This window comes from Gavialis gangeticus, unplaced genomic scaffold (genome assembly GCF_001723915.1).
Source record: "Gavialis gangeticus isolate Ggan-Ray unplaced genomic scaffold, GavGan_comp1, whole genome shotgun sequence".
Lineage (NCBI taxonomy): Eukaryota > Metazoa > Chordata > Crocodylia > Gavialidae > Gavialis > Gavialis gangeticus.
The window spans coordinates 11,548,040-11,562,354 of NW_017729018.1; the positions used below are offsets into that span (position 1 = coordinate 11,548,040).

The window sequence follows — 14,315 nt, forward strand, 5'->3', positions numbered from 1 at the left end:
CACCGGGACTGATGGCACGGGTGCCTGATTGCTCAAGTCACCCTGCCCTGGCCTGCCGTGACACAAACTGGGGCATCAACCTGGGGCTGGCATCCCCATAGTCTCTGCTCCTCCTTCATTCCACAGCCCAGCTCCTTCCTGGTTGCATTCTAAACCGTTTAGACCACAGCTGAGTTTCTGTGCTTGAGTCATTAAAAGAAACTCCAGCGAGAGACTGCTCTGGCAGCCGAGCAGTCACAGACGACAGGGCTCATTAGAGAAAGGGGCAGGGGCAGCTTTATGCAATGGGAACCAGTAAGGAGGGCACAGGGAAACTCCAGCTGCGATCAAAACACAGCCTGAGAGGTTCTGGCCCAGTCAACAGAAGGGGGCACTGGAAATATATTGCGGAAATACAGGGATGGTTCAAACTGATGTTTCTAAGAATTACAGAGTCAAATCCCCGCTTGTTCCACCTTGGTACTTATTGTCCCAGCGGATGATAAACTGGGTGCAACAAGGACAGGAGGCAGGTGGGCATTTGTTAATGATCACAGACTGCAACAGGGTTATCAAACTCCTCAAGCTCGCTTGACATCCTACAGCAGCAAGCGTCAAACATACAGCTATAGGGCCGCTCTACTCTGTGACTTATCTTTATTACTCGGCCCTCCAGCTCATTCACAAATCTGGGAAAGCCTTGTAGCCCTCTCAGTTGCAGAGACGAGGATTTAACTGATGCAGACAGCTCCAATACATAAATCTGCAGACTGCCCAGCCCAGGGACAGAAGCCAGTTATCACTTATCTCAGTGTGGCGTTAACTCAGACACTTTAGACAATCAACGCTATCTGCTTCACTGCTGGGAAGGGAAGGGATTGACTGTAATGGAGAGGTGGGGAGCCTGGAGTTACCCAAAGGAAGGGAATGCACCAGGGACAAAAGGGGATTCCCAGAGAAAAGTGGAAAGAAAGGGAGAAAGAGCACTGGTCCTAACATTGACAGTGTTGCTTTCCTGTTCTGTGTGGCAAGAGCCAAACAGGAGCCGAATTATAGACTGGATTCTCCCCTCAGTCTCTGTGCAAATGGGCATCACAGACCTAGGGCAATGCTGGGTCCCAGAATTCACACCCTGAACCAGTCAGAGACAGATCAGGCCTTTGACCCATTTGCCCTATACCCATAAAAAGCCTTCCCAGGAATGCTGGGTTAGTCAGGTAGATGCACAGCTCATCCAACTGCCAGGACATCCCCTGCAGAAAGAAGAGGTGACAGCCTGCAGCTGGAACACATCATCCGTATCATCCCAGTGCAGCTCCCAAAATATTTTCCTGGTCTCTTGGCTCCACCTAACGGCATCGCGCAGAACTGCCACAGGGAGCCGGCAGGCTGACAACAGCAGCAAGGGTCTACCGGGTAAAAAGCTAACATGGGGTATTATGACCCAACACTTGTTCCTGTTGATGATCTATTCAGGTCCCTTCTGACCCTAGAAACTATGAAACATGCCACCTGCCACTTGGAGAAAGGGTGTCTTGCCACAAGACCCCATCCAAGAAAAGCTGCTCTAGCAGAATTCCTGTCCCCTCTGCTTCATGCATGCACTTCTCTGCAGACCTTTAGTGCACACTGCATCACACACCCCACCCGGGATCCCAGCTAAGCCTCCAGAACTCCTTGGAGCCAAACTGATCAACACTGCCGGCTCTCACGAATAAGATCAGAGAATCCAGAGTTCTGCTTCAGAAACTCATGTCTGTCTCCTTCTAAGACGCACCACTCAGCATCTAGGATTCAGAACAGATTCCCTACCTGGGTCCCTTCTTTGCCTGTGCAGCTCCAGAACACACCAAACACCATACCATCTTCCAGGGGGATCCTTGGACTCTGTCACTCACATAATCCTGAAGTTGTGTTTGTGGCACAGCTTCCCCCTGGAAGCCTGTACACGTTGCTTTTATTCATCAGGCCAGCCCGGAAAGCCCTTACAGATGCTGTACGGGTTTCTTCTCCAAAGCTTTCAAGTGATTGAAACAATCAATGAAAATCACCCTTCCCCCAACCCACGAGAAGGTAATTGTGAGCAAACCTGAATTTTCTACCCACTGCAGGGTGAATCAGCTTTTAAACAAAAATGCCCCACACAAACACACACACGGTAGAAACCCCACAGAAGAGGAATACAAAAACAGTTGTCCCCACCCCAATTAAATCTAGTTAAGGAAACGGATTCACAAGCATGCCTGGAAGGTTTTAAATCAGCTGTATTTTTTTAAGTAGCTTTGATATACACATTTCTTCCCCTCCCCTCCCCCACCCCCCAATGTCATTCATCATGTATTTTATGTATTTCATTTGATCATGATGGCATCTGTCTGGTCCTTGCTCTGATGCACTTCCAGTCCTGACGTCAGATGCTCCACACAATTCCATCCGGGGTGAGAAGGGCCGGATTGCGACCGGGCAGGATGGAAGGGATGAAAAAATACAAAAAACTGCAGGCCAGGACGCTGCAAAGTTGCAGTCCCGCAGCTGACGACGATTGGCAGGCTGGCAATGTGTGTACGGGGCGTTGGTCACAGAGGAACCCAGGGTTAAAGAGGCATTGGGTGCTGGCAGACGGCACACTGCCGAGGGTTCCACAGTCCCAGTGCAGACTGGATTTGCACTGGGAAAGTACAGTCCTCTCAGAAGAGTTTACCCTGTATTTTTCCACAAATCATGCGTAACTTCTCAGTGAGCTGAAACGTCCATTTATTTAACAGCAGTAATAATTTAAAATTATAAAAACCCTTTCAGTGTCGAATATCAGAAGGGTGAGGTTATCAAGAGAAAAATGAAGGATCAGAGGCAGGGAAAGGGAGGAAGAGTCGGGCCTATTTCAGGACTTCACATTTTGTGGTGGCAACTAGCTAACGCCCACTAGCCCTCCCTGCCTGGAAATCCTGGGAGCAAACCAGAGTATTACACTTTCATTTCAAAGGTTTAAAAATTCCAAAGCAGAAGGGGAGGCGGGGGGGGGGGGAAAAAAAAGAGATATGGAGAAAAAGGAATCTCAAATTCACAACCATACAAACAGCCTTCCCATCCGGAATCTCAGCACCTCAGGTTTCCATTCGAGGACCCCGGGCGGCCTTTTCACTGCAACGTTAAAGAGTCCACGCAGCGACCAAATGAACTCCCAGCCAGAGAGTGCTTGCCCCCACCCCACACTGCAGAACTTGAGACTTCTCATCTCGGAAGAACCAGAGGCCTCTGACATCTTCAGAACTCAGAAGGGGGGATTTGGGGGGTTTCTGCTTCCTCCCCTCGCACCCCTGACCCCACCCTCACTCTGCTCTGGAGGCCCGTAGTTGCTTGTGTTGGCTAGGGAGGGAGGAAGGGCACTGGAAAGCGCACAGGGCCAGGGTAGGGGTGAATGGGGAGAGGGCTGGTTTACAATTCAAGAGTTGTTTGATGAGTTCTCATTACTTGGTGAACTGGAGGAAGAGGAGGAGGAGGACGAGGAGAAGTTCATCCCTGTGAGTCCTGGGGGGTTTGTGGCAGTGTTTTGTCCACTTAAACTTTTCCGGCACACTGGGCATGTGTCGTGCTTTGGGGATTTAAAAAAAAACAAAAAAAAAAACAGGAGAAAGTGTTAGAAATAAAGACATGGGAACAGCACAAGCAACAGTCTAAACTGACCCCAACTGCCTCCTTCCTCAGCGGGTCAAAAGGCTACTTGTGCTTGGGCATCATCAGCATTACACAGGTACATTTACTTAGAACAGCGCTGCCTGGAAAACTCCTGGGTTTTATAACATCCTCCTTGGAGCAAAGTGCCCCGCTCCAGCTTAACTAACCTGTTCCAGCCAGGGGACTATGCAGCCGTTGTGGAATAGATGATTGCAAGGTAACTGCCGGACATTTTCGCCCACTGTGTAGTCTTCTTTACATACAGGACACTCCAACCCAGAATCTGTCAGGTCACAAAGAGAGAGGATGCTAAGAACAAAAGGCTGAAGCAGGCATCCTCTCCCCCCAGCTCAGGAACAGTGCGACAGCTCCCTTCCCCAATTCAACTTTTAACATGTTCCCTTACTGTCCTCCCTTTGCTGACCTGGCTACTGCCCCTTCCAGTCTCAACACTATCAGGTAGAAAGCTTTCCTCTGCCGCCCCACCACCTGGGACTCCACTTATTCCAAAAATCTCCCCACTCTTTTTGTTCCCTCCCTCAGTCTGCTGGGGTACGCGGATTATGCATTATGCAAATATATGTATTTGGGTAACTCTGTCCAGCATCAGGCTATGCTGAAAATGACAGATTGAATGGTTATTCATGGCTAACATTTTTATGCAAGTCACATCACTGACAGCTATAGAGCAATCTCACACTACTGCAAGCAGGCAGCTGCCTGGCATTTTTACTCTGTTGCCTTCTAATCCTGCTGCAGCCAGACAGCAAGGCCTAGCAGTGAGCCAGCAAGAGCTGGAGTATACCACTCTTACCAACAAGCTATAGCAGAGCAAAATCTCCCTAAGATGGAGGATGCCCAGCAGTTCTTGAAGGCTCTGCATTTTTAAGACAGACTGTCTTGGTCTCCTGTTTGATGAGTTCTCCAACATTCACCCACACCCAGCTCTTACAAAATGAGACAGGTTTACTCCCCACTGCAAATCCATCAGTTTTACAGAGCTCTCTTTTTTTCGGCACGAAGAGAGCCCCGCTTCATTCTTCCTTCTGAATTCTTTAGGCCGTCAAGAAATTAGTAGGCAGAAATGAAAAGCCCAAGCAGAAGGCAAACAAAAGCTTTGCAAAGCACTTTGCTGAGGGCTGCAGGCTACATACCTACGTGTTCCTGTGTTATCTGAGTGGTGGGGAGGGCCTGGATCTTCTCCTTGTCTGCTGGAGGCGGTCCGGTATTTTCAAACTGATTTAGTAACTGAAAGAAAAAAGATGGAAGAAAGTGCAGGAACATGAAACATGGGAATCTGCTAGAACACAGCACTGAACCACCACCCCCTCCCCTGCAAACCCGTGTCATGGGGCAGGCCCGGGGGTTGAATGCGCTGGTGCAGCTGCACCCCCTCTATGATTCCTGCTCCACCTAAAAAATTTAAAACCAACTGCATCACACTGGCAGCACCAGTGAGGGAATCTACTGACTTGATGGTTTATCATCAGCTACCCAATTCCTTCTAAACTCTTCATTTCACAAGTGTTAATAACCCTCTCCTCTTTTCCATGGTCTTTCATAGATTCATAGATCGTAGAGTCAGAAGGGACCACAATGGATCATGCTTGACACCCTGCCCCTGGCAGGAAAGAGGACCGAGGTCAGATGACTCCAGCCAGGTGACTATCAAGCCTCCTCTTGATGTTCTACTAATCAAACTAGCCTTTCTTCTGCAATTCTGCTGCCTGTTAGATGCTCCGGGTAAAGCTGCTCCTATGTCACAGCCCGGCAGACTGTTTTTAACTCATTCCAATAAAGTTACATTTGTTTTAGCTTTGATCTTAAAAATGAATACTATGGCTCTAGGCCCCTAGTATACGAGTAAAGCTTCTCGTTTCTTTTTACCTGGAGAAAGATGCATGTTGTGTTATATGGAATGATACACCATACCATCTGCACCCTCCTTTTCAAAATCTTAGATCTGTCCCTGCCACGTCTAACTGCTGCCTAACTCCTGGCGTTTCACAGGTTAAATTCCACATCCATCACAATGGATACGGGTGATTTTGTAGCACTGCGTGGAGGGATAAAGGTTCCCTTGTGTTCTCAGCCCAGCAGCTGGCAACTCTCAACATGAGATTCAACATGCATGCTGTCACATCAGGGTTATAAAACTGTGTGGCATTCCGACTCTGCTCGCTGCAGCAAATTCCACAGGCTGAACCCACACTACAGGGCAAGTTTTCTCTGAATGTTTTTGTCACTTTTCTAATGGGTACCTGGGTTGAAAACCACTGTATGCATATGACAGGTACAGTCAGAAGTGGCCCCTCTACCCTGCTAAATTACAAATAGCTATAAAAACAGGTCAGCTGCATCAGGCAGGTAAACAGTCCTGACTTTCAGCCCATGCCGAGCTCAGACTGAAACATGCCTCTGATCATACTCTTCTTTCTACATGTTCTCAAACAGATTGTTTCCTAAAGGACAGGTATCAAAAAACCTCAGTGGCAGCAGATGAAAAAGAGATGCCTCCTGCCAACACATTTCAGTAGGACAGATCAAGAAACAAGTGACATTACCAGCACAGGCAAGGCAGTGTTAACCAAACTCCCTAGGAAAACATCTTTTTATGTGGGTGGCTGAGGTCTGGAGGAGAACTGGATTCTCACTCTCCGCCAGCCAAGACAGCTGTCAACTCATGTAGACTCTTAGAACAGGGCTCTGATTCAGTACAAACCAGTGTACACATCTCCCCAGCAGCATGAGGAAGGAGGGGCCAGCTTTACCTGTGTAATAATTGCGTCCAAGCCGTTGGCACCCCAGGCATAGTCCATTGGATTTGAATGCAAGACTCCCCTTCAAGAAGAAAAGCAACAGGATATTAGTTTCTGCCATGGCTGTAAGCCAGAACACCCTCAAAAGGAGCAGCTTGTCGCTCCAACTCACCAAGGACCTATTCCTAGGTTCGGTATGGTAGTAGGTGCAATAATTCCATTCACCAACTGCTGTATAATTCTGAAAGACAACAATATTAAACACCGCATAAGAACTAGAATACATCAAACCACCCTGAGATATATATATAGTAGCTAGAAAGATATCTGGCCTTAGTTGGGGCAAAACTGAGGGCAAGACTGGTGACTACTTCATCCTGTGGCAAGAACTTGGAGGATTTTATCTGGAGAGGGACTCTTTCCGACGTGAAGGCAGGAAGGAGCCTCTGGGGCATACTCAGAGAAAAGTCTCTAGCACTTATTCTCTAGCACTGATGACAGCAGCATTTCCAGCAGCCGACTGCAAAGCACATCGGGCCAGCGATGCCCAGGAGAAATCCAGCAGTGGCAGGAAAGTTTCATGCCACTCTCCTTCCAAGGAACATAATGGACTATATTCTTAAAGAAAAGAAACACGGCACATGAATGGCTGCTTAGCCTGACAGCTCCTGAGGGTAAAATCTCCCAGGCATAGTCTTTTCCTTGGGAGGGAGAAGCTGCAGGTTTAAGTATTGTAGAGCTCATGAAAATGAAGCCGAGCTAGTCAGTTTGATTCACGATCAAAGCCAAATTAAGGGTTCTAATCCTGGATGAAATCTCCCGTTCCAGAAGAAGCGGTTTGAATAAGATGAAGTCAGGCATCTATGTAGGCTAATCAACCCCGACAGGCCTATTTAAAAACAGTCTTTAGGAACAGAATCTTCCTCAGAGAGAGATAATACATCACTGAGCAGGGCACCGCGAAGCTGTTCTCACCCTTCTAGCGTGGGAACTCCTTCATGCCTGCCAGCGGCACGCCGTGCGGTGAGACGGGCTCGGGGCTGCCGGGCCCCATATCGGTGCCGAGATTGGTGCTCCCTCTCCCGACGGTTCTCCGTATCCCTGTTGTCTTCAGATTGCACATTGGACCCAAAAGCAGGGAACTCAAAGCTGTCATCGAAAATCCCAAAGGCAAATTGGCCATACCCCTGTGGCAAGGTGAATAAGTGCTGATCCACATTCTGTACAGAAAACATGCAAGAAGGCAGGCTGGTTACAAAAAGGGGGCTTAATCTTTTTCTTCTCCTACTGATACTGAGGTTCTCATAAAGGCCTCCGAAGAGAGCAGCCCACTCTCTGCTGATACCAACCAGCGTCAAGATGTAGCAGATGGGCTTAGGCTGAGAAGCAACTCCATGGTGAATAAATAGCACAGGCCAAAATTAAGCACAGCAATAGGAACCAACAATGTGTGACTGCTGCAGCTAACTGCTGACTTTTTAATTGCAACCACTGCACCACAACACCCTGGCAAACAGTTCAATATAACGATAGCACAGCTCCTCCTAACAATGACTGGGTATGTGGGCCAGAAGCACTAAAAAAGGAACCTGCTGACAACAACGCCATATTACAGGCATCTACACAGTGGCACTTTGATGATACTAGCCCCAAACATTGGGCAGAGTCCAAGGGGCACAGACCTGGAGGGGCTATGAAACAGCTATCACTCACCTCGAACGGATGCCTGCTCTGATCGCTGGTTGCTGTGGAAGAGCTGGACCCATTGTCAGCATTCCTGAGAAGAGCAAACAGCATTGGTTAGCTTCACAAATACCAGCCTGCTGGAACAGGTGACGGGGAAAGGCTTTTTCAAGGGAGGGAAGCAAGGAATGTGGCCTCAGCAAGGAGAACAGACAGACGGCCAGCATAGCAGGTCACCATCATAGGGATTTATGTTCTCATCAGCTGCTGTTCTCCGCCATAATTGCACACATTATGGTATGAAGCATTTTCATTGCAGTCCCTTCTTCCTATGTTCAGACCCCCCTGCCCCCCTCAGATGCGTCTTCCCACTTTAGCTGCACAGTAGCAACTTTTCTGGTGAAGACCATCTGTAACACAGCACCTAAAGATTCACCACTACCTGCCATACCCTTTTGCAATGCAGCTCAGTCCCCTGGAGCACCGGGAAAGCTTTAAGCGAGCACTACGTATCTACGTATTACAATTCAAAGTATGGCTTAACGCTGCCGTCATAAGCCAGCCCACTGAAACAAATCCACTTGTCTGTCTTGCAAAGTCACGTGACCAGGGGATGAACCCTGATCAATAACTGGAAAAGAATCATTAGCATCACTTGGCCGCATGCTTGCAAAGAGCTGTAGGAACATCCTTCAGCCCTCATTACCCACGCCTGTGCTAGCTTATCGTTATTTAATAACAGAGCAAATGATGATGCAGAGACCAAGTCAGATCAAGTCACTGACACTGCTAGGATTGATATGCAGACTCAGGATTAGGCTATCAGACCAATGCTGCCTTTTAGTGGAGGTGGGCCGTTCTATAGCATTGGAAAACCAACTGCCTTAAGTTACAGGAATACCTAATTACTCTACTGATGTGAGCAAAGTCTTGCTTATACGTCAAAGAACAAAAGAGCTTCTGACGTGCGGCCACCTTTCAGAGCTGCTGTCTCTACAAGTCAGCACTCAAACATCCTATGTGTAACCAGGTACCAACCTGCCTCTGACTCCATTACAGTGCCGTGAAGATGTACTGGGTTGTATGGAAAGTATTTTTACCTAGAAAAAAAACATGTTGCCTTGTCTTCACATACTACAACTATGTCTGCATCTTTGCTTTTTAAGAGCATACACTGCACCACACCATCCAGTGGTAAGAATACCTCTCTTACTTGCTAACCCCGACAGACAGTGAAACTGCTGTAGGAGATTCTCTGTGCTGTAGAGCCAGAATTGGCTTCTCCCACCTCCTTAGCATGAACAACTAGTCAAAATACCATGCCTCATACCACGATGGTTGGGAAACAGGGCCAACTTATGCGTGGATGTAGATTATGTGAGTTCAGCCTTAATGGTACGAGCAGGTGGGCCCCCAAAGTTTTCACCAAAAGTCGATTGCTGGTAGGAGCCACCAAAGTAGTAGCCATGGGATGCGAAACCCGAGCACAGGATATGGAAACAGAACAGAAGAGCCTTGAGTTTGCACTAGTGGCAGCTTTCAAAAGCAGCGTGTTACCTTGGCTCCTCAGGAAGTTCTTCAATAAAACCAGACTCACACCTCGGGCAAATGTAGTCCTATAGAAAAGAAAAACCACATGAGAAAGGTGGATGCTATGAAACCCTAGAAACAGTACCAGCCATCGGACAGAATGGAGAGAACCCCCCGCGGATGCTACAGCTAGCCAAAGGCTCAGGGCACAGGCACCCGGCAGGGCCAAGTATGCAGCACACTAAGAGCCAAAGCCATGAGGTGCTTCACACGTCCCGGCCTCCATTGTGCTTTAAATCCCCAAGAAATCTGCTGGTTTGAACCGTTCTGACAAGAAGGAAGTAGGCAGCTTTAAGGATTAAAGAGAGTAGGACACAGGATCATAGCCCTGCGCACTGCGACCTACAACCCCGTCCACACAAAAGTGAAAGGACTAATTAAAAACCGGTCTCATCTGACTCAGATCACACCAACAACCCACAAGAGTGGGAATGAAGGAAGTTTACTGCTCCAGAGGAAACGCCACTTGTTCCAGTTACTGCTTTACAGCCCCTCCCTTGTAATTCTTCTCCGGACGGAGCAGGCTTAGCTAGTCTCCGAGAGAGCTTCTTCCCTTGTATCCTCCAGTTTGGAGACTCCCCAAATATTCACTCTGTGCTTTCTGATTGCAGGAAGTTTTGCTTCTTTCTTACCCCTCAATAAAAACCATCCTTGAGCCCTACTTAGCAGAATAAGGGGTGCCCCCCTCTTTCCACCAGCTCAAAATGCCACAGAGATCTGCGGTAGGCTGCTCTTCCAACCAGACGCAAACAGGAAAACTGCTATAAAATCACAGTCAAACTGCTCTCGATTGCGTGGAAGTTAGAGACCATGTGCAAGTATATAGTACAACGTGTCAAAACATTTGAAAACTACTGGCCTCTGCTTTGATCTTCCTAGCCAAGCTACTGAGCTGCTTGGAGCAGATTTTAGAAGCTGTTCAGATAACGGCGGTCTAACGAATGCTGACGAAGCTGCGGGCAAAGTGAAAGCAAAACCACCAGACTTCCTGGCAAAGCAGCGTGAATTTGCATTCATTTCAAAATGGCTGGTTGGTTGGAGGGGGCAAGCTGTCAGAGTTTCTGCACGTGTTAATTATAAAGTTGCCGGCACTTGGGGAGAACTACAGGGGAAAACAATTACCAATCAAGTCTGGGTTTTACACCACATAGAGGCTTCCAGGAGACGCCAGCAAATTATTGTGTACCACGCACACTAGAATTATTCCCCCATTCCTCTATTCATCAGGGAGACCTGCGACCATCAACCATCACTTATACTATTGAAGACTGAGCTTTTTTACACCAAAACCACAGTAGCAGGATTCCTCAAGACTGAATTGTCTATACCCGTCTTTCTTGTTATTCCCATACTTGGCCAAGAGCTCATATTTACTGACTCTTTCTGGAACCTGAACATACTTCCATGCCAAAAGAAACCCTACATTTAAGTACTTAAGATCACATGAAGAAATCACTTCACTTGTCACTGCCAAGCCATGACTCCAAACAGCGCACAATGCAGTGCATTTTAGGACAGAAAGTGAATTAGGTCATGCCCCACCGGACCCATACAGAATATTTAAAGGCAGGCCAGAATATTACTTAAGCAGAATCTAAGCCGGACATAGGGACTAACAGCAGGAGCTCACTTATTTGACTTTATTTAGTATTAATATCTGCTTTAAAAATGTAGCTGCTGCATACCCATCCCTTTTCTGCTTGTGGGATTGTTCTGCCTTCTAAAACAAAGATATTCTGATTAAGATTCAAGGTTCCTGATTCACAAAGACACAAATGGTTTGGGATCACCCTGACAAAATCTGTGATCTCTCCTCAAGAGACGGGGGAAGTTTCCCGTAAGGCCCCGTTTACACACCACAATACTGGACAGACATTTGATCTTGCCCCTGCTTGCTCAGGAAGACAAAGTGATACCGAGACACCACCCAGCTGCTAAGTACGGCCAAAGTGGTTAAGAGCAAAAAAATGCTGCTTCCTCGTCCACACAAAGCTCTCAAGATCTGCCACAACCCAACGATCGGGTCTACCAAATTTCTGCAGTTGTTTGCATTGCAGACTAGTTCCTGCTTCGCTCCAGGCCCTGCATGGGGTTGGCGCACACGCACAAAATCAGATCAGTTCCTTTGCTCTTTGGCATAATCTCCACTCAGCTCCATTTCTGCCAGTTGCCCCACGCAGCTAAGAATTTATAAAACCAGCTTAATCCACACCCAGGGACTGCAGCCCTGCTCAAGAGAGCAAGTGGTTTGTTCCTCTTGGCTTTCCTGTTAGAGGGAGGTACTTATATATATATATATATATATTTTGCTTACGGACAACTCCGAAAACAGCAATCAGCAAATTCTTTGGAGGCTGGAACAGCACAAGCACAAATGCCAAGTTTACTGGCCCTCACACTGCTAAAATCTTTCCTTTTGTAGCACACACAGTAACAGCTTCGCTCGGGCAGCTTAATTTGCTGTCCGGAGGAGCAACTTCAATAATAAGGACCTTGGACGTGGCTACTTTCTCGAGCATCAGCTGAACTGAACCTGGATTTGGACCAGGTTGGGGACAGGCAACTGTTGCTTTCACCTCTGCAAGGTTTGCTCCAAGGCTTAAAGACATCGCACTCGGGGTTTCATACAAGGTAGTGACCAACGCGTCAGAAAGGATTTCCAGTGGCAACATAAGGGCTCCCTAAGCATCCTCCATCTGGAACGTGTTGAACAGGAGTGTATCAGATGGTTAGTCCTCAAACGATACCTATGTGTCAGATGCCTAAAAAAAGGCTTCACTTCATCTGTTACATGAAGGTAGGTACCTCCAAGGTGAAAGAGTAGGCAGATGTGTCAGTACTTGAGCTGGGATCTGGTCACAAAAGTTGTCTTTCAAACTTCTGCAAGAGCTCCAGCATCTCAGAAGCAACGCTTCCAGTAGCACAGAAACCGTCAAGCCATGCGGGGGCACCGGGTTCAAAAATGACTCACCACCATCTTCTACAACATGCTAAATTTCCCTGAAGTCATCCAGTCAAGTAATAACTAGTCTTTCCCTTGGTCAGCTCATGAATTACCAACCAGAAGAAGTTAAAAACAAAAGGAAAAACCCACATGCTTCAAAGTCTCACTTCTTATTTTAATCTAGTCCTAGGGTAGAAGTACCAAGACCATCTTAGAACAGGGAGCTGCAAGAGCCTGAGAAGCCACTGATTTAAAAGCTTCAATTATTTCAAAAGTGCAAATTAAAACGTAACAGTTCTCTCAGCAACCTCAGATCATTAGAACACCCCCAACAGGGATGGCATTAGGCCCCTGGGCAAGAGAGTCATTTGAGACCCCCGCAGAGGCTTAATTTTGATGACCTATAAGCAAATCTGACACGTGTTGCAAGATCTGGGGCCCCCCTAAAGTGTGCGGGGCCCTTACAGGTTTAATTTCGATAACTTATAAGCAAGTCTGACATTTGTCACAAAATGTTGGGCCTGCCTAAAGTGTGGGGGTCCCTTAGAGGCTTAATTTTAATGACTTATTAAAATTAAGCCTCAAGTGTCGGGGGCCCCTCAGAGGCTTGATTTTGATGAATGATAAGCAAGTTGGGCATTTTTTCCAAAATGTTGGAGGGCCCTAAAGTGTAGGAGGGCCTTTAAAGGTTTAATTTTGATGACCTATAAGCAAGTCTGACATTTTTTTGCAAAACTTGGGGGCCCCTAAAGTGTGTGGGGGGACCCGTAGAGGTTTAATTTTGATGACCTATAAACAAGTGGCAAAATTTTGCCCCTGCTAAATTGTGGGGGGGCCCCTTAGAGGCTTGATTTTCATGACCGATAAGCAAATTGGGCATTTTTTGCAAAATTTTGGGGGCCCCCTAAAGTGTGGGGGGCCCCTTAGAGGCTTAATGTTAATTACCTATAAGTCGGACATTCGTTGCCACATTTCGGGGGCCCGGGAGGACGCCGGGTTTGCCCTGCCCCGAGGCCGCCACTGCCCCGAAACGAATCCCACTGTCTTCGACCGCCCGTTGAGGCGAAACCCGTCACCTCTGCAACCCACTCGCCATGGTGGATCTTTTCAAAACCACCCGGTCCCAGGGCAGCGTGCGAACAGGCGGCTCCCGGGGCCCCGATCTTTTCAAAACCAGTCGTTCCCATGACACGTCCCCTTTCTTTCCCCGGAGCTGGGTGAACATTTGGGCTGGCGGGTCCCTCCCAGCCTTCGTCTGCAAGGCGCGCCGGCCTGGACTCCGCCAGGGACACGAAGCATTTCCTAAGCAGGCCAGGACGGTGATGGCAGCTCGGGGGCAGCAAGGGCAGGGGCAGGGCCTGGTTGGGTCCCCGAAGAGCAGGACGACTCGGGGCCGCCCCTCGCGGGCAGGAAGCTTTGGGCTGCGTTTCTCCACCTTCGGCTCCGTGCGAGTCGCTCCCCCGCCAGGCAGGGCCCGGGCCCAGGGGCAGGGGCAGGGGAAGCTCCGGGCCCGCAGACCCCAGCCCTGGGGCGGGGTGACCTGGGGTGGGGGAGCCGTCATGCCGCTCCCCCTCCCTTGAAATGTCAAATCTCTTTTCACCAGGAAAGAAACCCCCGCCCGGGCCGTGCCCACGTGTCCGCCCGCGCCCCCCGGCGGACCCGGCCAGGCCAGGCCCTGCCAGGCC

At 48.5% G+C, this 14,315-nt stretch overlaps 1 protein-coding gene across 1 annotated transcript; it reads right to left on the minus strand.

The window, feature by feature from the left end:
* Positions 1 to 2,708: 2,708 nt before the first annotated feature.
* On the minus strand, positions 2,709 to 12,663 carry RNF126 (ring finger protein 126). The gene is made up of 9 exons (XM_019513152.1): positions 12,658 to 12,663; positions 9,654 to 9,712; positions 8,127 to 8,190; positions 7,389 to 7,633; positions 6,586 to 6,654; positions 6,426 to 6,495; positions 4,809 to 4,902; positions 3,822 to 3,937; positions 2,709 to 3,571 (listed from the first exon to the last, which is right to left on the minus strand). The coding sequence occupies exons 1-9, from the start codon at positions 12,661 to 12,663 to the stop codon at positions 3,422 to 3,424; spliced, it is 873 nt and encodes a 290-aa protein (XP_019368697.1). The 3' UTR covers positions 2,709 to 3,421.
* Positions 12,664 to 14,315: the final 1,652 nt, after the last annotated feature.

Bases quoted from the DNA above. Each gene is read 5' to 3' on its own strand.
- RNF126 (XM_019513152.1), bottom strand. The intron at 7,634-8,126 runs GTGAGTGATAGC...TTTTCTGTACAG, and splicing joins AGAGCAGGCATCCGTTCGAG to AATGTGGATCAGCACTTATT. The intron at 3,938-4,808 runs GTATGTAGCCTG...GTGACCTGACAG, and splicing joins GATAACACAGGAACACGTAG to ATTCTGGGTTGGAGTGTCCT.